Genomic DNA, 22,676 nt, shown 5'->3' with positions numbered 1-22,676 from the left:
CCATGGACTGTAGCCTGCCAGGCTCCTCTATCCATCCAATTCTCCAGGCCAGAATACTGGAGTGGGTATCAGTTCCCTTCTCCAGGGGATCTTCCCAACCCAGGGATCAAACCCAGGTCTCCCACATTGCAGGCAGATTCTTTACCAACTGAGCCACAAGGGAAGCCCAAGAATACTGGAGTGGGTACCCTATCCTTTCTCTAGCACATCTTCCTGACTCAGGAATCAAACTTGGATCTCCTGCATTGCAGGCAGATTCTTTACCAGGTGAACTACCAGGGAAGCAAAATCTCCTGAATGTCATTTTGACTCAGTCATGTTCATTATGGGAAATGATCTAACTGCAAAGAACAGAGCCACACTTTTAATGAGAGATAAAATTCTAATATGAATAAGTGGCTTTTCATTTCTGAAGCCCCAGGAATTTTTCCTACAGGAATCAGAGCAGCAGAATCAGGAGCTCCACTGATTGAGAAGGTAGGGACAGAGAATGTACTGGGGGGTAGATCTTATAAGGGTGTTATAGTGTTGTAATTCAGGAAGTGCCTGTTGGATTAACATTTTAACTTAAAAGTTTTATCAAGTATTAATTACCTCTTAAATAGAATATCAACTCTTGAAAATTTTCCCTTACCTGTTCTGGGCTGAATTTTGTGTATCCCCCAAAATTCAAGTGCTGAAACCCTAAGCCCCAGTGTGATGGTATTTGGAGGTGGCGTTTTGGGGATATCATTAGGTGAGGAGAGTAGAGCCCTCTTGATGGGGTTAGTGTTCAGAAGAAGAGTCACAAGAGAGCTGAGCTCTCTTTGTGCCATGTTAGGATACTGCTAGAAGGTGGCTGTCTGCCAACCAGAAAGAGGGCCTTCACTAGCAACAAAATTTGCCAGCACCCTAGATGTGCAGATGACACCGCCCTTATGACAGAAAGCAAAGAGGAACTAAAGAGCCTCTTGATGAAGGTGAAAGAGGAGAGTGAAAAGCTGGCTTAAAATTCAACATTAAAAAAACTAAGATCATGGCATCCAGTCACATCACTTCATGGCAAATAGAAGGGGAAAAAGTAGAAGCAATAACAGATTTTCTTTTGGGGGGGCTCCAAAAATCACTGTGGATGGTGACTGCAGTCATGAAATTAGAAGATGCTTGTTTTTTGGAAGGAAAGCTATGACAAACATAAACAGCATATTAAAAAGCAAAGATATCACTTTGCCAACAAAGATCAGAATAGTCAGAATTATGGTTTTTCCAGTAGTCATATCTGGATGCGAGAGCTGGACCATAAAAAAGGTTAAGTGCCAAAGAATTGATGTGTTTGAACTGTGGTGTTAAAGAGTCCCTTGGAGAGCAAGGAGATCAAACCAGTCAATCCTAAAGGAAATCAACACTGAATACTCACTGGAAGGACTGATGCTGAAGTTGAATCTTCAAAACTTTGGCCACCTGATGCAAAGAGCCGACTTATCGCAAAGACCCTGAGCTGGGAAAGACTGAAAGCAAAAGGAGAAGAGGGCACCAGAGGACAAGATGGTTAGATGGCATCACAGACTCAATCGACATGACCTTGAGTGAACTCCAGGAGATAATGGAGGACAGGGAGGCCTGGCGTGCTGCAGTCCATGGGGTTGTGAAGAGTCATACACGACTGAGCAACCGAACAACAACCATCTTCAACTTCCCAGCCACCAGAACTTCAAGAAATAAATGTCCTAGCCTATGGTATTTTGTTAAAGCAGCCTGAACTAAAACATTGTACAAATACATTATTATACTTATTAGCAATTTCTCTTTTTTGTGTGACTCTCCCTCTACTTGTCCTCTTTGACTCTCTCGCACTAATTAGACTGACTGATGGCAGTGTGCCAAGTGCAAAGCATTTCACAAGCATCAATTTATTTAAGCTTCACAACTCAATAATGTATTTATTTAGATACAGTCCAGATGTATGTGAAATATAGATGTAATTATACATCTGTCAGTATCTATGTAAATACTGCATCTACAACCATCTGTATCATCTGGGTATGAAAGTGAAAAGTGAAATTGTGAGTTGCTCAGTCGTGTATGACTCTGTGATCCCATGGCTGTAGCCTGCCAGGAGACTTGGGTTTGATCCCTGAATTGGGAAGATCCCCTGGAGAAGGGAAAGGCTACCCACTTCAGTATTCTGGCCTGGAGATTTCCATGGACTGTACATCCATGGGGTCACTCAGAGTCGGACACAACTGAGCGACTTCCACTTTTAAGTTATCTGTCACATTTGTTTCTTTATCTTCTGGGTCTAGGTCTTCATCGATCTTTTACTATGAAGTTGGGAGAAATCACATCAAGGCACAAAGCCAGATTCCCTTTCAAATCCAGATTGGCAATATGTGGTTGACAGAAAATGAACCACTGCCAAAAAGACTACAGCCCAGGAGAGAATTGCAGTGTTTCCCAGTCTTTACACTCTGTGACACCTGTAGACGTCATCAGGGTTTCTTCCAGTGATCACAGAGCTTCAATGTAGCAAAGCCTCCAAGTGGGAATGCTGTGGCAGAACATAAGAATATTTTAAAATAGTTTTATAGTTTCTATTATATGCATCAATTGCCCTCCAGAAATGTGATTTGCAATCCTATCCATAAAATTTAAGCAATAATTTTAAAAGTACTCATTTGAGCGGCAAAATTGTATTCCATTATTTTAACTTGCATTTCTTTGACTATTAACGAGGGAACATTTTTAACATTTTAACATTTTTAACATGTTCATTAACCACTTTTACTGCTTGTTTTTTAAATGACCTGCTCATGTCCTTTACTTAACAGGCCATTCAAAAAATAATGTGTACAATTAAAGGACGCACTTTCATGGAACAGATCATTTCTCTGTGTTTTTTAAATAAAGGCACTAAACAAAAGTATTATTGTCACTATCAGGTAACAGGTGTAACTTGGAGAATGACAAGTAAAAATACAATTTAGCTAACATTTTAAAGCAAAGGTTTTTATTTATGTTCTGGGAGTACTGTCAAGGATAATTCCCTAAGTCTCAGGAAATTTATAGTAAACCCTTTTCCTTGTGGGTTATTACCACCATCCCTCACATCCAAACTTTATGTTCAGCTCTTAGCAACTGATGTTCCTCATTCATTACTTCAATCGAATGCTACATTTCTAGATTCTTTTCCTAGGATTGTTAATAGGCCAGAAGAAATTTAGATAAAAACAACCACATTTTTCTATGCTGCACAATATGGCTAGAAAAAATCCAGCTTTAGAGCGTCTCTAGAGTTGTCATTGAATGTTGTATGAGTTTCACAAGAATCTTATTTCAACATTTATACAATTCTACCAGGAAATTTCAGGAATTCCTTTCATCTTCTAAAGTGCTTTGGGGTCCATGACAATGTTATTATTTCTCCTTGGCGTATATACCACTCCCCTTGTAAATCTCTGCTTTGTAGCTACATCCAGGCAGTTGAGCAGAGGTACCAGACTGTTGGAAGAAGTCATCAAGAGGACATGACTACCACTTGATACATAAGCTGTGTCTGGACAATCAGAAGCTCCCCACCCCCTCCCCGGCCTTGGAATGTACATTCTGCTCACTGTTTCCATAGCTAGAGCCATTTTCAAGGACACAACTTTGAGAGATCAATGGACTGTTGAGACTATCTGGACATTGAACGCAACTAAGGCCTCTATATTTTTTTTAATTTTTAAAAATTTTTGGTCATCCCCTACAGCACATGGGATCCTAGTTCTTTGACCAGGGATGGAACCCATGTTCCCTGTACTGGAAGCATGGAGTCTTAACCACTGGACCACCAGGGAAGTCCCTCTATATCAACTTTTAAGATACTACTAGCAGGCAAGTGCAGAGATTACTTCCTATGGCCACCCAGGTCAAGCTTCATTTTAAAGGTCCTTTGCTGATTAAATTGGCCACCTACCAAAATTTGGAGTGGTCTGCCTCTCTTTGGTCTCTCATCCTCCATGTCCAGGGGCCAGTTTCAGATTTCACCTAGGGAGCTCCTAAGGTTTTGAACCAATACAGATACACACTTATTTCATATCCATGATCTTTAAAAAATTTCTGCCCAAAGTTTAAGAATCAATTGGTATATGCAGTACAAATAATAAAAGGAAAATCACCCTTGCTTTATATTTGAGTTACACTTAAAAAGAAAAAAAAATATTTAACACCTTACAACCTCTAACTACTTCCCTTGGGGTAGTTTCTCACTGATGAATTGCTAGAGAACATAACAGTTTGACTGTAGAAAGTCTTGGCACAGAAACTGAGGATTTGGGTTAGTCCAAGTTCTTCCCATTAGGGTGAAACAGGAAGAGTGAACGTTAGTGCTCAAATGCAGTTTTTAGGCAGACTAGACTAATAATAATGATAAGAGGAACCTCAGATCTCCCAAGGGAATATTAATGGGAAGGCAGAGCAAGGAACTTGGAATGGAATCAATGCTGAAGGCTCAGCTTTATGACCCAGGGGCCACTAACAGCACAAAATGAACCTCAGAGAATAATGGTATCCACTGGTCAATGCTGAACTGATAAACCCCAGGCTGAGCTGGCAGTTGGGTAACCTGTATGGCCAAGCAGAGATCCTTAAGTACAGAGTAATATCAAAATTTCCTTGAAATAGCTTAAGCTCTTCCTGCTTCTATCTATGGTTCTATAACTAGAGCAGAAAAGGGCTTAAAGCCTGAAGAAGCATGTGTTTTTGAGGGGCACAGGAGATCAGACTCAGCAGTGAGATGGAATAGGCAATTTTCCAAGCCAGGTTTCCTGTATTCCTGCTCCATTCATACTCTCCATGCACTACCTGGACAGTTCCTGCATTGATAGGAAAGTTATTTGATTCTCCAAGCTAGTGGATATATAGAATTCAAAGAGTCAGTCTTTTCTTCCTTTAAAAATTAGGTACAGTAAAAACCATTTTGGAAAACAATTCGGCAATTTCTTATCATCTTAAACATATGCTTATCATCAGTTCAGTTCAGTTCAGTCACTCAGTCGTGTCTGACTCTTTCTTTGCAACCCCATGAATCACAGCACGCCAGGCCTCCCTGTCCATCACCAACTCCCGGAGTTCACTCAGACTCACGTCCATCGAGTCAGTGATGCCATCCAGCCATCTCATCCTCTGTCGTTCCCTTCTCCTCCTGCCCCCAATCCCTCCCAGCATCAGAGACTTTTCCAATGAGTCAACTCTTCGCATGAGGTGGCCAAAGTACTGGACTTGCAGCTTTAGCATCATTCCTTCCAAAGAAATCCCAGGGCTGATCTCCTTCAGAATGGACTGGTTGGATCTCCTTGCAGTCCAAGGGACTCTCAAGAGTCTTCTCCAGCACCACAGTTCAAAAGCATCAATTCTTAGGCGCTCAGCTTCTTTGACAGTCCAACTCTCACATCCATACATGACCACTGGAAAAACCATAGCCTTGTCATGCTGCTGCTGCTGCTAAGTTGCTTCAGTCGTGTCCGACTCTGTGCGACCCCATAGACGGCAGCCCGCCAGGCTCAGCCATCCCTGGGATTCTCCAGGCAAGAACACTGGAGTGGGTTGCCATTTCCTTCTCCAATGCATGAAAGTGAAACGTGAAAGTGAAGTTGCTCAGTCGTGTCTGACTCTTAGCGACCCCATGGACTGCAGCCTACCAGGCTCCTCCGTCCATGGGGTTTTCCAAGCAAGAGTACTGGAGTGGGGTGCCATCATAGGACCTAGCAATTCCACATCTATGTATTTAGTTAATAAGGTAGCTATTATCACCCGTTTTATAAACGAGTAACCCTACAAGGCTGCATGTAGGGTAAGTGACTTGCCCAGAGTCACAGAGCTAATGAGTTGTGGGAGCTGAAATTGATACTCAGTGTTATGTCCCCTCTTCCCCACCAAACCTGGCATTTCATTATATCAAGGCATCTCTTGAAAAAAAAAAAGGAAAAAAAAATATTTTACCCCAAGTTTAGCTTAGGAAGGTAAAATGGAAACATCTTTTTAAAAATAATAATTCATTATTGTGAAAACTGTATTTTTGTAAATATTTTTATCAGTGATTTTAACAATATCATTCGTGTTTCCTGTTTTATTAAAATATTTTAATATTTAATACATCAAATCAATTGCCTATGGTATTGACTTCATATAAATGGAGGTTGTATGATTATTACTAAAACATTTTACTAGAGCCTTTATGAAAACCAAATTCTTATCTCAAGACCAGTTTCTGAAAGAATGAAACAAGCCCATCTGGTTAGCTGTCACGAGTTACACAAGAATTTTTGTTGCTGTTGTTACACAAGACTTTTTTATCCCCTGGAAAACAATTTTACATTCATTTCCAATTTGTTTACTAGCACAGAATTATAAGTCTGTCTTAAGTCTGTATAAAGTCACATTTAGTAACTTCTCCATTCTCGAGATAGAAACAGAAAATGTCTCCCTTGACTCCCCTCCCCCACCGCGCACGCTCCGCCCACCGCAGAGCCGCGCCCTCAGCCACGAAGAGCAAGTGAGCTCGAGCTACGGCTTTCTCGTGCCCTCTCAGGGAAGAAAGCGCCGTGCTTCGAGCTTGACCCCACCAAGGCGCGAGTGCTCTACGATGCCAAAATTGTCGATGTTTTTGTTGGGAAAGACGAAAAAGGCAGAAAGATCCCAGAATATCTGATCCATTTTAATGGTTGGAACAGAAGTTGGGATAGATGAGCAGCAGAGAATCATGTCCGTGACGCCGATGAAAATCGGAGATTACGGCGGAAATTGGCCAAAAAGGCTGTAGCTCGCCTGAGAAGCACAGGAAGAAAGAGGAGGCGCGGCAGGTTACCTGGGGTGGACTCTGTCTTAAAAGCCTTCCTGCTGACGAGAAAGATGAAAACGAAGAAAACTCAATAAACAGTTCCTCTGACAGTGAAGAAAAGGACGGAGAAATAAGTGAAGAAAAAGATACTGAAAGTCTGAAGTGAAAGAAGGACCAGGGCTGCACGCAGAAAAAAAGGAAATGGAAGAAAGAACAGTAACTATAGAAATCCCCGAAGTTCTGAAGAAGAAGCTTGAGGATGATTGTTACTATATCAACAGGAGGAAACGGTTAGTGAAAGTTCCGTGCCAGACCAACATCATAACTATTTTGGAATCATACATGAAGCATTTTGCTATCAATGCAGCCTTTTCAGCCAATGAGAGGCCTCGTCACTATCATGCTATGCCACATGCCAACATGAATGTGCACTATATCCCAGCAGAAAAGAACGTTGACCTTTGTAAGGAGATGGTGGATGGATTAAGAATAACCTTTGATTACACTCTCCCATTGGTTTTGCTCTATCCATACGAACGAGTTCAATATAAAAAGGTGACTTCGTCCAAATTGTTTCTTCCCATTAAGGAAAGTACCACAAACAATAATAGGAACCAGGAGGAGCTCTTTCCAAGTCCACCTTTGTTGAATCCATCCACACCACAGTCCACAGAGAGTCAGCCAAACTCAGGCGAACCAACCACCCTCAAAAGGCGCAAAGCCGAGCCGGAAGCCTTGCAGTCTCTGAGGCGGTCCACGCTCCGCTCTGCCAATTGCGACAGGCTGTCCAAGAGCAGCGCCTCGCCTCAGCCCAAGCGCCGGCAGCAGGACATGTCCGCCAGCATGCCCAAGCTGTTCCTGTACCTGGAACAGAAGACATCTGTTCATAGCAGATCATCCTTGCCTGTTCCTCTGACCTCTAACAAGGAAGGGAGTACAGTGTTTGCTGGCTTTGAAGGCAGAAGAACCAAAGAAATAAATGAGGTCCTCTGCTGGAAACTTGTACCTGATAGTTATCCTCCAGGTGACCAACCACCTCCACCCTCTTACATTTATGGGGCGCAACACTTGCTGCGTTTGTTTGTGAAACTTCCTGAAATCCTTGGAAGGATGTCCTTTTCTGAGAAGAACCTGAAGGCTTTACTGAAGCACTTTGATCTCTTTCTGAGGTTTTTAGCAGAGTACCATGATGACTTCTTCCCAGAGTCTGCCTATGTTGCTGCCTGTGAAGTGCACTACAGCACGAAGAACCCCAGGGCGATTTATTAAGGTTTTGATGGTCCTAGAACAGCTTCTTAATCTCTTGGTTCCCAGTAAAGAACTAGAGTCGGTGGACCTTCTTTACACAGAAAGCAAATGTGACACCCTGGGAGGCTCTGGCAGAGACGGGTCCATTTGTTTGAGTTGCTTATCTACTGTAGTTATTTCTGTTAAGGATTACCTCCTGGGTGCCTCGATGGTCTCCAACATTTAACCCTTGCCACCATACACGTGATCTGTGATGGCAGGAAAACAGCAGCTATGTTCACAATGAATCTTTAATAAACATGTGCTTAGGTTGGACTGTTTCAGTAGACAAAGGTACTTGTTAGCAGTGACCATGTCTTTTAGTTGTTTGTTAGCATTAAACAAAATCGTTTTGCAAACTGTTTTCATTCTTGTGATGAGGCTGAGCAACTCTGTCCCACAAATTTTTAGTTTTGCTTGGATACTGCAAAGTAGTCCCCGAATATTTTAAAGGGAATTGATATTGCTAGCAAAAGAAAATTTGCAGCTATACATTTGCTTGTTACAGTTCTTTTTCTATAAAGCCTTGTTTTTGGTGATCTAAATAAAGCTTTGCCTGAATGTCTTAAGATTTTGTAGCTACACTTGATTGTGTAATATTATGGTTCCTTTTCTGTAAAATGTTATTTTTGGCCATTTCAAATAAATCATTGTCCATCTTATTGGAAAGAAAAAAAGAAAATGTCTCTCTGATTAGAGAATTTAAAAATTACTAAAGCTGCACTCTACAAATCTATAATATGCTTGCAAATAAATTAGAAATGAATATAAAATTGTTTTCGAGGGGGAAAAAACAGCAATTATACACTTTGATTAATATAAATAGGCCAGAATTTTACCTCTAATTTAAAATAGAACCACACAGTGTTTGAGAGGACTGACAGTAAATCAAAATAAAAATCATGACTGCACCAAAGAAACTTTTTACCTCCTCTGTGGTAACAACTGATTAGAATCCAAAGAGCACAGCTGAGAACAGTTATCTCTGTAATGTACTGCTGGCATTACTCTGGTTTAAGAGGAAGTAGCTATTACTGAATTTTATTGAAACAAATAACTTCACTGGAATAAAGTGTCTTACTTATATATGAATCATTATTTTTAGTTAAGTGAAGATCTGCCAACAAAAAGAGTCAAAAAAAGACAAATGAAAAATAAAAATAAAATTAAAAAATAAATAAATAAAATTAAAAAAAAAAAAAAAGACAAATGAAGAAAAACTACCAACATTTATGGAATCATAGATCAGGCTCTGTGTAGAACTTCCACAATATTAATTTAGCAATAAATGCTTGCCTGTGAATTCAGGCTTAAAGGAGCCTAATACAAATCCAGTGACAGTCCTTAAATAAGTAGACTACTTTCTTCCTGTATTTTTCATGTCCTCATGAAATTCTTGTGCTTTTATGAAGAGGTCATTATATTTTCAGCATGTATCTGCTACTGCGGCTGCTGCTAAGTCGCTTCAGTCGTGTCCGACTCTGTGCGACCCCATAGATGGCAGCCCACCAGGCTCCCCTGTCCCTGGGATTCTCCAGGCAAGAACACTGGAGTGGGTTGCCATTTCCTTCTCCAATGGATGAATGTGAAAAGTGAAAGTGAAGTCGCTCAGTCGTTTCCGACTAGTAGCAACCCCCATGGACTGCAGCCTACCAGGCTCCTCTGTCCATGGGATTTTCTAGGCAAGAGTACTGGAGTGAGGTACCATTGCCTTCTCCTCAGCATGTATACTTACAATTTTTTACTCATTATAATATTTGTATGAAAGTTCTGGGTTAATCAATTAAAAATATTTGCTAAATGCTTTTAAATCTACAGAGCAGTGAGAACTAGGAAAACACCCACATTGTCAGACGCCCTGTGAATTCAGTGCCTCCTGGGAACTCTTGAATGGCATGGCCACTAAGTTGGCTTGATAACTTAATAAACAAAAATAGATATGAATTCTGTTAAGAGCCCAAGTCAGCCTCAGGCACTGAGGAAGGATACCAGCTCTGCCTATGAGATAAAACATGCCTGAATAACTGAGCTTCTCCCTCATTTTAATCTCAATTCCTGGTTTTATGTGTACACAGAGCCTATTTAAAAAAAAAAAAAAAGACAGGAGTTCTCAGGTTCCTGAGGAAAGGGGGGAGGCATGAGGTGCTGAAGGCAATCATCTATCAAATGTCCCTTAGATACTTAACAAGAGGCATTTTCCATTAAAGTGGTGGAAATGGGAGCACCTAATAGGGAAAGATGCAAATGGGACTGGTTACCACAGAGAAGAGAGCTCATATATGAATATGACCAAGGCATCTGCTAAATATGAATCAAGAAGTAAAATCTGTTACTGAGTGGAACCTAGATTTTAATAGATGATTCAGATGAGTGTTTTCTTTTTTCTTGTTCTTACTTAATTGCCTGTGTGGGCTGGGGAGCAAGTCCAAAAATAATAGCTAAAACCCTGTGGGTCATTGTAAATGAGTTGCTTCTGGTCAATTCTTGTGGTGACATGAAATTTCAACTTCAAACAAGGACAAGTTTTACAAAAATATTTAGTCTCCAATCGAACAAAGCCTATCTGATGAAAATCACATATTTGCCAGTTCTAATTTTATTTGTATGTACAAACTATGTTAAAGTGCAACAGCAGGTGTTTGGATTTAAGTAAGAACTTGTCTAAAATAATAAGGATAATAAAATGTCTTCCCAAGCTTGCCTGGTTGGTTTTCTTTGTAATACTTTTTTAAAGTGCTCATTTACATTAAATAGCATAGTATTTCAAGAAATACCAGGTAATGGTGTATTATTTTGGCAAAAATGCAAGCATTACTGACTGAAAAACATTAAATAACATGGTGAATTTGGCATGCTGTTACAATGTGTGATATGGCAATGGAGACATTAATAATTCCTTTTTTAGAATTATTAACACCTAAATATCCTGTTAGACTCTCCCAGGCTCTGTATGGAGTAGGCTACGTCTGGTCACTTTTGTTATATATGTGGAGGAAAAAAGCCCTAAACACTATTGGGCTTCATGGAGCTGGAAAACACACACATACACACACACACACACACACACACACACACACACACACAGAGTCCTAGCTTCTAAACCATGCTCAGGACTCAGCTTCACACACACACACACACACACACACACACAGTCCTAGCTTCTAAACCATGCTCAGGGCTCAGCTACACACACACAGAGTCCTAGCTTCTAAACCATGCTCAGGACTCAGCTTCACACACACACACACACACACACACACACAGTCCTAGCTTCTAAACCATGCTCAGGACTCAGCTTCCCTCTCGGTTTCTCCCTCTGTTGTCTCAGCGTGCACACGTGCACACGCACACACGCACACACACATTTGGCACAATCCAACATGGAGCTGAGTCCTATTGGACTGAGTCCTCAAACCAGATCGCCTCATTGGCTGTTGGGCTCTGCTTCCCACCTATTCGGAGAGTTGCTTTGGGCATAGAAAAAGATTGGATCAATCAGTAAGGGTCATGAAAATCAAGTCACATGACAAGAAACTTCTTCAGTTTCTTCAACTATGGCTAAAAGTAGTAGCAGTTTGTCCCTAGAGTGCCATGGCCTTGTCTCATAGTTAAGTTACGCAAAGAATTGTTATGGAGAACACAAAACTAAGAAGTCTCTACCTTCCTAGGGAAAGAAAGTGAAAGTCACTCTGGTCATGTCCGACTCTGTGCAATCCATGGACTATACAGTCCATGGAATTCTCCAGGCCAGAATACTGGAGTGGGTAACCTTTCCCTTCTCCAGGGGAATCTTCCCAACCCAGGGATCGAACCCAGGTCTCCAAATTGCAGGCGGATTCTTTACCAGCTGAGCCAGCCACAAGAGAAGCCCACCTTCCTAGCAAGAAACTTCCTAGGGAAGTTTCAAACTATTAATAATTTGTTTTTAGGTGGGATTTCATATAATTGTCTCACAGGAGTTTAGAGTTCTCCTTCTGCCTTAACTTAGAGAAACTCCCTCCCTCAGCTATTCAGCATGTTAAATGACAAATGCTTTAAAATTAGGTGCTTTATTTAAACTTTCTTGATTATCACAGCAAGGATATATCACTTTACAAAGAAGACTGCATCAAGGTTACATCTTAAAAATGAATAAAAGATTTTTGTAACTAATTCTCAATTAAAAAAGTGAAAAACAAATCTTTCTAAATTCACTTAAACCACATTCTTCCAATCAGTAAATTGGTCATCATGCTAACTGAATAAACATATTCAATCAGAGAATATTTACCTCTATCAATGAAATGGATGTTTAACAGTCTTTTTTCATATCTTGGGCTTCCCAGGTGGCACTGGTGGTAAAGAACCCGCCTGCCAGTGCAGAGACCTAAGAGAGATGGGTTTGATCCCTGGATTGCGAAGATCCCCTGAAGGAGGGCATGGCAACCCACTCCAGTATTCTTGCCTGGAGAATCCTATAGACAGAGAAGCCTACTGGCTATAGTCCATAGCGTCGCAAAGAGTCAGACACAACTGAGTGACTAACACAAGTGACAACACATTCACATATTATGGTTGTTTTCTAATCCATTGCTACCACTGAGCTTACAGCTCCTTGAGGCTGGGAGTAATACCTTTCATTTCTGCAGCAGCAGGACCTAGTCAAGACCTAGTTCCAGATATGTTTGTTGATTGAATGAGTGAAGGTATTGCCTGGATTTCATCAAAAAATAAATGTCTTTTCAATTCTAAATAGTAATCAACATGTAGTTAAGCCATTTAATTTCAAAAGCATGTTAAGTCAAAAGTAAGCTTCAAAGGAGCGATCAGTGTGCACAGAAAGTAGACTGCAGAGGATGAGGTGAGGAGAGGATGAGGGAACAATGAATGCAGCGTGTGCCTTCTCAAATTCTGTAACAGAAGGAAGAAGAAGGAGAGGATCATGGCACTAGGGAAGGTTGAGAGAGAAGACTGTGTGACTGGAACTTCAACAAACCAGCATACTGAAAGGATAGAGTAAATACAACAGAAGTAGTTAAAGGTACACGAAAAATAAAGGCTACTTTTGGAGAAAGATTCAGCAGGAGACAGGAGAGTAAAGGATCAAGAATAAAAGAGAGGGTGAGAGGAACTGGAAGTCTGGGATTGACACATATACACTGCTGACCCATAAAAACAGATGACTAATGAGAACATACTGCACAGCACAGGTAACTCTACTTAATGCTCTGTGGTGACCTGAATGGGAAGGAAGTCCAAAAAGGAGGGGACATGTGTATATGTATGACAGATTCATTCTGCTGTACAGTAGAAACTAACACAACTATTCTTCAGTAAAAATGAATTTGAAAAGAATAAAAGAGGAGAGAGATTATCTTAGAGAGGAGAAGACACTCTTCCTTCAGGATGAGTCTGACAGGAATACAGACAAATTGAGAAAAGAATTCATCTAGTTCACACACAGACCTAAAATATTATATAAATGTAAATAGGTGATACGGTAATACTGAGTACTCTGAGGAGCCATGAAATGTCACATGAACTGTAAATCGAACATTTTCATGGATTCTGGGTTCACCTTATTCTAAAAATGGGATTTTGTTGCTGCCCTCAAAACAATAAAACTCTTCATTCATACACATGTATATGTTGTTTTGGAACGACAACTTTTAGTTTGCAGTTTTTCAAATTAGCAAGTGTTATAGCAAATATCGGTGCCAAAATTAAAACTTGCAAAACTCATTTATGATTATTTAAGCATAAAAATTTTTTAATAATCAGTTTATTTGCATATTGCTTCTTGAGTTAATATACTAAAAAGTAGTTTCTATTATGGCTTCCCTGGTGGCTCAGTGGTAAAGAATCCACCTGCCAATGCAGGAGATGTGGGTTTGATCCCTGGGTTGGGAAGATCCCCTGGAAAAGGAAATGGCAACCCACTCCAGTATTCTTGTCTGAAAAATCTCATGGGACAGAGGAGCCGGGCAGGCTACAGTCCATGGGGTTTCAAAGAGTCAGACATGACGTAAGAGACTAAACAACAATATAGGTTTTCTCTGGTTAATTAAACAGTTAAAAGCAGAGCAAAAACAAAAGAGAAAGTGTTTTAGAAACACCCAGCTGTTGATAATTTTCCCAGTGAACCTGAATACACACACACACACACACACAGCAATTTGGGAAAATGTTGCAAAATCCAACAAGACTTGGAAACCAAAATAACATGAAGCAAATAACCATCGGTTGATTTATTCCAGGGAAACCCTCTATTCATTTGGTGGGTTACTAACACCAGGATACATGATAAAGTGTTGCTGATATAGTATGGAGAATAGCACACACCACGCTGATGAAAAGTAGCAGACAGAAGTCCCATTCCTGTAGCAGCCAGCCTGAGCATTCCCAACAACAGCTTCCCAGCTTGGATGAAGGCAGTGAGTATCCACCTTCCATCATAACCAAAGAGCTTGGATTTCTCAGTCATCTCATCCAGTTTCTTCAGGGTCACGGATAATTATATTCATGTCCAATGGACAGAGGGCTTCCCAGGTGCTCGTGGTAAAGAATTCACCTGCCAATGCAGGCGATGCAGGTTCGATCCCTGTGTTGGGAAGATCCCCTGGAGAAGGAAATGGCAACCCACTCCAGTATTTTTGCCTGGAAAATTCCTTGAACAGAAGAACCTGGAGGGCTTCAGTCCATGGGGTCACAAAGAGGGCTTCAGTCCATGGGGTCACAAAGTCGGACACTACTGAGCAGGCACACACCCCTCAGTGGACAGAAGGAAAAAGCAATCCTCTGAAAGTAAGGATAATCCTTGTAATTTCCACCTCTGAGCATTTACAGATGAACAGAGATAAGAAACACCAGGAACCCTGTGCAAGAGAGATGAGACCAGTCAAAACAGATGTGACTAAAGGAATCATTTCTAGAAAGAGTCTAGAGGTGTGCACTTCGGGCAGTAACTTGAGCTGTGCCACTCTAAACAGTAAGTTCTTTAGTGATACCGTGCTGCCATTTGGCCCTTCAAGTGTTGTTACTGGAGAGGATGGTGACCGTCAAAGAGTGTGGGGGAATGGAGCTGCCAGATAGATAGGTTTTTCCTGATAAAGCGGCAAGTTAGTGGCAGAAATGGCCATCAAATTCTATGTGGAAAAATCTAGAAGCACCTACCAAGTTCTGCTACCAATACACAAAAGAACAATTAATTATATCCTAACGTTCTTGAATAATCTTGGTGTTCAACAGTACTTTCAGGATGAGAAGCTAAAAGGCAAAGATGGTGGCACCATCAGGAGTCTGGTTTAGGGTTTATACCTTCCCGGAGCACACCCTGTCCAGGTTATAATGTGTATCTATGGATAGGGTCACACCCAGCTGGAGGTAGTTCAAGGCATATTTTTGCATACTGAACTAATTTAAAAAATTCTCTTCCTGGTATACTATCATCTATTCTCATTGTTTCAGATAACAGGATTTCAATTAGGAGACTAGATCTTTTTAAAAATCATTTTTAAAACAGTTACAAATAGGAAGATCCCCTGAGGAGGAAATAGCAATCCACTCCAGTATTCTGGCCCCAATATCCCCATAGACAGAGGAACTGGCAGGCTACAGTCCAAACAGCGGGACACAACTGAGCATGCACAGCAGCAGAAAACACTGTAACAATAATCCGACACAGCGTTCAGATATACTCTATGAAATATCATCTGGCTTGGCCTTCTGCTTCTGGCCAAAGTGAGATAATAGGGACCAGAATTACCCTCCTGTCTGAAACAATCAAGAAAACCAGGCAAAATATACAAAACAGCAATTTTCAAGACAGGGGTAGATATCAGCCAATCAAGGACAGGAATCCTGGAGAGGAAACAAGTCCAGAATGTCCTCAGTTATGTCTGGAAGGACCCTGATCTGTTCCTTGGGGTAAGGAGATAGCTGAGAATCCCAGGAGACCAAGACCCTCAGTTCTGAGGTCAGAGTACTGGACAGGAGAGAGCTGCACAAAGAGAGAGAGAGAGACCCAGAGATCTGTGGGGAATGGGTATCCCGCAGGACACTGATCTGACATACATGAAGACTACCAAGGACAGGGAACACAGCATCCAGTTATCCCTCATTATCTTTGAGGAAACAGTTCCAGGCCAACCCAGATACCAAAAGCCACAGTTGCTCCAATCCTTTACAGCTGACCATCCATATCCATGTCTGTAGAACCCAACTGGTATCTTCATTTCACTGGCTTAGCTACTTCATATAGAGCAGCTGGTTTTTGAAACAGGGAAAGAAAAAATATTTCAACAGGCTAGTAAGGACAAAAAAGACCCTCTAATTTAATCTCACTAAAACCAACATCTCTAAAGTAGGCCTATTCCTATCCACTGTATAACAACTCATTTATTTTTTGTTTTTGTTGTTTTGTTTCTGTCGGAATAACAAAGCCAGTATAGACAGTCTCCAGATATCCTACACCCTGTTTCTCCTACTACTTACATCTTACATTTATTAAAGTACAACTGTCACAATAAAACAATGTAGAAACATTATTATTAATTCAAGTCCACACTTTATTGAGATTTCTCCAATTTTTCCTAATGTCCTTTTTCTGACAGTCACTTATTGTACAGCCTTGAAACTACTATTTCAGTGATGTTATGAACAGAAAATGCATCAAGCATGTGCTCTTTCAAATGAAAAGCTTTTAGTGTTACCCTCATTTGTAAAAAAGTTACTCATTAAAAAATACTGCTATTTCCAACTTAAACCTCCAAATGAAAACTACATATTCTGAGATGTACACACTCTTGTAAAAGAATAACTTAGAAGACACTTAGGACTCGGGCAAAGATTTGGGGGATTTGGGTTCCCCTAGTCCCACTGATCCCTCCAAGGGCTTCAAACTGCTCTCCTAGCAGATTTGGAAATCTTAGGATCAAGTACTTCAGAGCCCTCTACTGGTCACTGCTCACCACTGCAACCTCATTTTGGTTCATTCTTGACAACAATAATCTCCCTGAAAATATCTTCCTCCACCAAGGACGTGAGGGAGGGCAGTTTTCATGGCACCATGCTAAACGCCACATAAGTGCAAACAATGTCCTAAAGGTGAGAATTTATACAATTTAAAAAGTTTCCCACTCTGCCACACATAATGTGGCAAATTTGAAAAATGTTAAAAGTAATAATCGGCAAACCACCACCAAATTCACAGCCAAATTCAAGACAACTGACTCCAAAGAGCGTTAAAGGACATTGACTACAGTAAAATGATCTTTTCATAGATTTTATTTTCAATTTAACAAGTCAGGAAAAGATATAAACTTTAAAAAAATTTTAATTAAAAAAAAAATTAAAACTTTCAATAGGTGAAGACATCAGAAAAAATTCCTAGATCAGCAACTTGTGATTTCCTCATGTATCTTACTCATGTCTATGAGTTTCAAAAACACTTTACTTAGATCTCTGCCTCACCTTTCTTCTGTTTTGCTTTGGCCTAAGACATTGGAGTGCATGCTCTAGAACAAAAATTTGGGGGGGAGGAGGCATAAATTGTTAACAAGAATGAAATCATACCAAGTATCTTTACCAACCACAATGGAATGAAATGACAAATTAGTAACGGTAGGAAAACTGGAAATGTCACAAAAATGTAAAAATTAAACAACAAAATATTGAACAACTGGAAGATCAAAGAAGAAATCACAAGAGATTTAAAAAAAAAACCTCGAGATAAGTGAAATGTAAACACGACGTATCAAATTCACGGGAGACGGTGAAAGAAGAATTAAGAGGGAAGTTCAAAGATAAAAATATGCACATTAAAAAAGATCTCAAATCAATAACCTAACTTTATACCTTAAGGAATCCGAAAAAGGAGAATAAACAAAATGCAAAGTGAGCAGATGGAATGAAATAATAAAGATTAGAGCAGAGATCAAATAGAGAATAGAAAAACAATGGGAAAAAAATCCAATGAAATAAACGGTTTTCTGCCACAGCTGGGGGTTTGGGGAAGCAGGCCAGGCCGCCCGGGCATCCCTGGGGGCAGGAGGCACCTACTCTGTCCAGGGGCCCTCACTGTTGTCAGGTGAGTCCCGGCTGTGGTGGGTGGGAGCTGCCGTGCTTACAGCTGCAGGATGCAGTTTATGGTATCCTCTTCAGGGACCCTGTGAAGAGTGGGAGCAACTAATAATAGAGCCTGCCCTGGAGGTGGACTCAGCCGTTCCCCGCTGGGCAAGGCTGACCTTTCTTGAGCGCCCTAAGGAAACACAGAAGAACTGAGGAAAAGGAGATGAACAGCAAAGGCCAGGCCCCTACTGGGTGAAGTGAACCTAAGGATTTAGCACCCCCCTTTCTTAGATCTATAGAGAAGGGTTATTTATTAGAGAAAGGCTTCGATTCTCCCAATAGAAGAAGGACAGAATGAACAGAGGGCAACACAGCTGGGCCCGGGCTAGGCTTAGGCGCCAACTCCCATCTCCTTTTGTTAATTTCCTCAAGCAGATTCAAAACAAAGTGAAGTTGATTCTCAGTTTATTGTAAGTCTTCTTTTTACAGTGTTAAGTTTCCAAAAGTTCAAGGCAGTTTTATCTCTTAAATAACATGTCAATGATATAAAACAGCCGGAATCAAAGTAGAGAAATATATACAATATAATACACTAAGTATTTTCAATATTGTTAATTGGATTTTTCATATTAAATTAAAAGAGGCTATTCTGATTTACAATGTCATTTCTCTCGTTAAAATTAAACCTGACAAAGACATAATGTACATTTTTTTTACAAAACCAGCACAGCAGCATTAATAAAACTGCGCATGATTGTAATTTTTATTTTTCTATAATACAACTGCACCCGTGTTACAAAAACAAACAAAAAAGGCATTGCACTAGATGGTTTGAATACTGCTTAAATCAGTATGTTAACACTTGAGGAATAACGAATGGCCTAGTCTGTTTTATCACCAGGCTCATTCACAAGGGTTAGTACTCTGCTAGCTAAAGCAAACTTTCTGTAGGTAGATAACTTTCCTCAGCAGTTTTATATAAGTCCACCATTAATGGGTAAAAAGCCAAGGAACAGCTAATGCCACAAAAACCAATACAACCCTACTATTTACAATACCAAATAAAAGCCAAAGCTAGAAAACCACTCACTTGCTGAATCAAGGGAACAATTATAAGTAGGACATTCTGTATCTATAAATTTGAGTATCTATAAATTTAAAACATTCAATAGACTACAAAAGGGCTTACAACAGTTTATTCCCCTTATTTTTCTCAGGCTTGGGTAAAAAAGAAAAAAAGGAAAAGGAAATCCTTTATATTTTTAGTTCTGATGGCATTAAAACAGTTTATATCTGTAGATAAGATTTTTATACAATGCAACATGTTTACATAGCTTTCTTGTGCTACTATCAACTATTCTCAGAATGTGTTTTTTATGCTACAGAGCAAAGTATTAACATTCCTTCCTCATTCTTAATTTTTCAGCATCAAGGTTCTCCAGGCCTCGGTGGGGAATTCAACAGAGGTAAACAGTCACTCGGTGTCTAACACTGAGTCGACAGTGTTTGAAAAGGCTTATATATCTGGTAGTGGCCTAAATAAGAGCAGCAGGAGGCCAGGTAGACAGTTCTACCACTCATGACAAATTAAGTTTTATATTTTCCCTTCATTAAGACAGTTTTAAATGGACAGATCACACTTGCAAGGAAACAAGTATTACTTCAGATTACATTACATTGGAATTTTTTAGCCACAAAAATACCTAAGCAACAGCAGTACTTAAAAAAAAAAATAATAATACTTGGTTCTTCAAGTCATGGGCAAGGAAACCAAAATCAAGAAGACACATTATTGTCAAGACCTATTTCAATGGAGCATTCAAGCTGTACATAAGGTATTGAGACCAAAACAGAGAAACAATCTGATTGCATCTGGAGGAAGACACCTGCTCCTGGAAGTGTTCCTGACTAGAGGTGTGAGCAATGGATAGGGTAAACAACCCTAAGTATCCTGACACAAAAAAAATAAACAGAGACGCAAGACATGTTTACACTCGAAATGAGATGCAGTATCCATTGTTCCTGGACACGAGAGGAGTGGATATCTCCACATCTTCCAGTTCTGGACTGGTCTTTGACAACAAAACCAACATCAGGGCTTTGTATTGTTCAAAAGGCACACCATATGTTTAAAAAAAAAAAAAAAAAAAAAAAAAGCTTGTCATCAGACCAGTTAGAACCCTTGGTCAGCTTGTTTCTAGTGCAAACCATGTCTCTAATAAGCACCAAACACCAAACTAATGCTTTCATTTTCTCAAGTAAACCTTCCAAAATGTTCCTATTTCATAAACTTAAGTCTCTGTAACTGGAATGTATCCAGACTTTTTCTTATTATGTGGAAGCTGCAAAAGAAACATGCTACTATGGGAAGCCTGAAAGGGTGGAAACCTTAAAATGTTATAAATCCCCAAATTAGCCTTATTATGGAAAGAAGCCACAAGAAAATATCTGGGGTTGTGTTGTTAGCCATAGACTTCTGATCACTTTTTAGACAAACAAAAACTATTAAACAAGGAGTTTCTTACTAAGAATACCTTATTTCGTAACATTTCTCAACAGTCAGAACTGGCCTAGAAATTCGTTCAGAAAGTTAGAGAACAAGGATGTCCATATGGGAAACATCGTAATTTTATAGATGCTACATAAATCACTAGTTATACCTATAGTACACACTACTGGTCCTTTACCTCTACAAAGAACAGGCGAGTGCTTCCCTCGCCCAATTTCTTGGATCAGGCCTAATTTTTCTTTTTAGATTAAAAATAATCTTCCATTAATAATTATCCCTTTGGGGATTTAGTCATTTTAGACTCATTTAGTAATATCTCCCTGAAAGTGGGAGAAAAACCTAAACTATGAGCACACGCAGACAAGTGCAGTTCTGCGTACTACTTGCACAAAAGTTGTAAACAGGCTTAAAAAACAGATCCAGAAAAAGGCCTGAAGTTAATGGCTGTGGCCTCCTGTCACCCACAGACAAGAAGTGATAGAACTTGAAAACTATCAAACATACTTGAAAACAGGGCAAGATACAGAACACAACAGGATTCCCAATTTAAGTCAAATTCCTCAGCAGAACAAGAACAGCTTGCATCCATCTCTTTAACTGGCCATTGATAGAATAATTCAGAATTGTTTTAGAGTTTCAGAAATTCTGATAATAGGCAAACATTAAATTGTTACATAAGAAACACAAGGAAAATTCACCAGCTCTACCAATCCTTTCCAGAAAAAGAATGTATCCAATGTGAGGCCAGGAGAGTTACAATCTATGACACACTGTTTGCTTAAGGGGACTGTCAGCAAACATGACAACCCATTGTTCAGCCAATCTCATCTCCAACCATACATTTGTTCTCAGACCTTTGAAATGAATCTAGATTTCAGCTTATGTGAACAAAATACTTGTGCAATTTCCCAGCCCATGGTTAGCTAACTTGTAGGTATCAAAAACCAAAGTGCAAATCCATGGAGTTTCAACCCTTCAGCTACAGATGGCCTACCCAACTTCAGAACTGAAAGGCCTTTGCACACTGTGGTGAATGTGACAAAGAAATAAAACATGTAGCTGACTTGTGGTCCTTTGGTTCCAGGCCCCCTTTTCCTCCTGGCCCGTTTCAGAGTATGTGTTTCATTTCAGCAGTTCAGACCCAAGCCTGTCCAGTGGTCTGGCACCATCAGGAAATACTTGTCCATGGCTTCACAGAATCTAGTCCTGTACAACTCTGGAGAGACCACGGTCGGCATTTTACCTAGGATTACAAAAGGGTAAAGGGAAAAAAAGGAAGCTGTTACATAACTGACCAGACCACTGACTTCGACAGCTATGTTCTTTCATGTAAACGAACATAAAATGCCATGTCCTGTAAGCACACACACTATGATGGGCTCAGAAAAAAGAGAGGGTGCTCACTGTACGACATGACAAGGGACAGTCCTTCCTGGTAGGACCTTTTTATTTTAAAAGACGCTCTTGCCTAGAAATGAGAGATGTCTGAAAGCACACCTGGTGCTCTCAGTGCTCAGAGAACTTAAAGGACTTCAAGCGTTAATCAGGACAACCTCCTGTTCAGGAACTCTGGCCTTTCTTTCCTTTAACTTTTCATTTTGAGAACCTCTGGCTTCTTAACAGAGTTTCCTAGATGATGCAGTGGTAGAGTCCACCTGCCAAAGCAGGAGGCACAAGAGAGGTGCATTCGATCCCTGGGTCAGGAAGATCCCCTGGAGTAGAAAATGACAACTCCAGTATTCTTGCCTGGAGAATCCCATGGACAGAGGAGCCTGGTGGGCTACAGTCCAGGGGGTCTCAAAGAGTTGGACACAACTCAGCATGCAGCAGGCACCGCATCTTAACACATATTTAAGATCCCGTATTTCCCCATTTAAACAATTCCTTTTATTATTTGATCATTTTGGAAATGATGATAAAGTCAAAGATAACCAGTTATGTTTTATAATTTTTTCTGAAGTATCCATTTGTTATATGTTAACTGATGAGGAAGATAATGAGAACAGTTTAAAGAGTAAACTGAACAAAAATTCTGCT

General features: G+C 40.2%; 2 protein-coding genes across 12 annotated transcripts in view; one reads left to right on the top strand and one right to left on the bottom strand.

Annotated features, from left to right (window-relative positions):
- The first annotated feature begins 6,927 nt into the window (after window positions 1-6,927).
- On the top strand, window positions 6,928-8,583 carry LOC129647821 (male-specific lethal 3 homolog). The gene has a single exon (XM_055574787.1). It carries the CDS (start codon window positions 6,998-7,000, stop codon window positions 8,063-8,065), a length of 1,068 nt encoding a protein of 355 aa, XP_055430762.1. The 5' UTR covers window positions 6,928-6,997; the 3' UTR covers window positions 8,066-8,583.
- Window positions 8,584-18,578: 9,995 nt separating this feature from the next.
- PIKFYVE (phosphoinositide kinase, FYVE-type zinc finger containing) overlaps window positions 18,579-22,676 on the bottom strand; it is an 82,197-nt gene continuing 78,099 nt past the window's right edge. For all 11 annotated transcript variants that reach the window (XM_055573305.1, XM_055573303.1, XM_055573302.1 and 8 more), the window contains one exon: window positions 18,579-21,882. In XM_055573305.1, coding sequence (XP_055429280.1) covers window positions 21,767-21,882 — 116 coding nt within the window. In that variant the 3' untranslated portion in view covers window positions 18,579-21,766. The remainder of the gene's footprint in view (window positions 21,883-22,676) is intronic.

Source organism: Bubalus kerabau, chromosome 3 (genome assembly GCF_029407905.1).
Source record: "Bubalus kerabau isolate K-KA32 ecotype Philippines breed swamp buffalo chromosome 3, PCC_UOA_SB_1v2, whole genome shotgun sequence".
NCBI classification, from domain to species: Eukaryota; Metazoa; Chordata; class Mammalia; order Artiodactyla; family Bovidae; genus Bubalus; species Bubalus kerabau.
The sequence above is the reverse complement of the archived record's forward strand: the minus strand, read 5'-3'. Positions and strand labels throughout refer to the sequence as shown.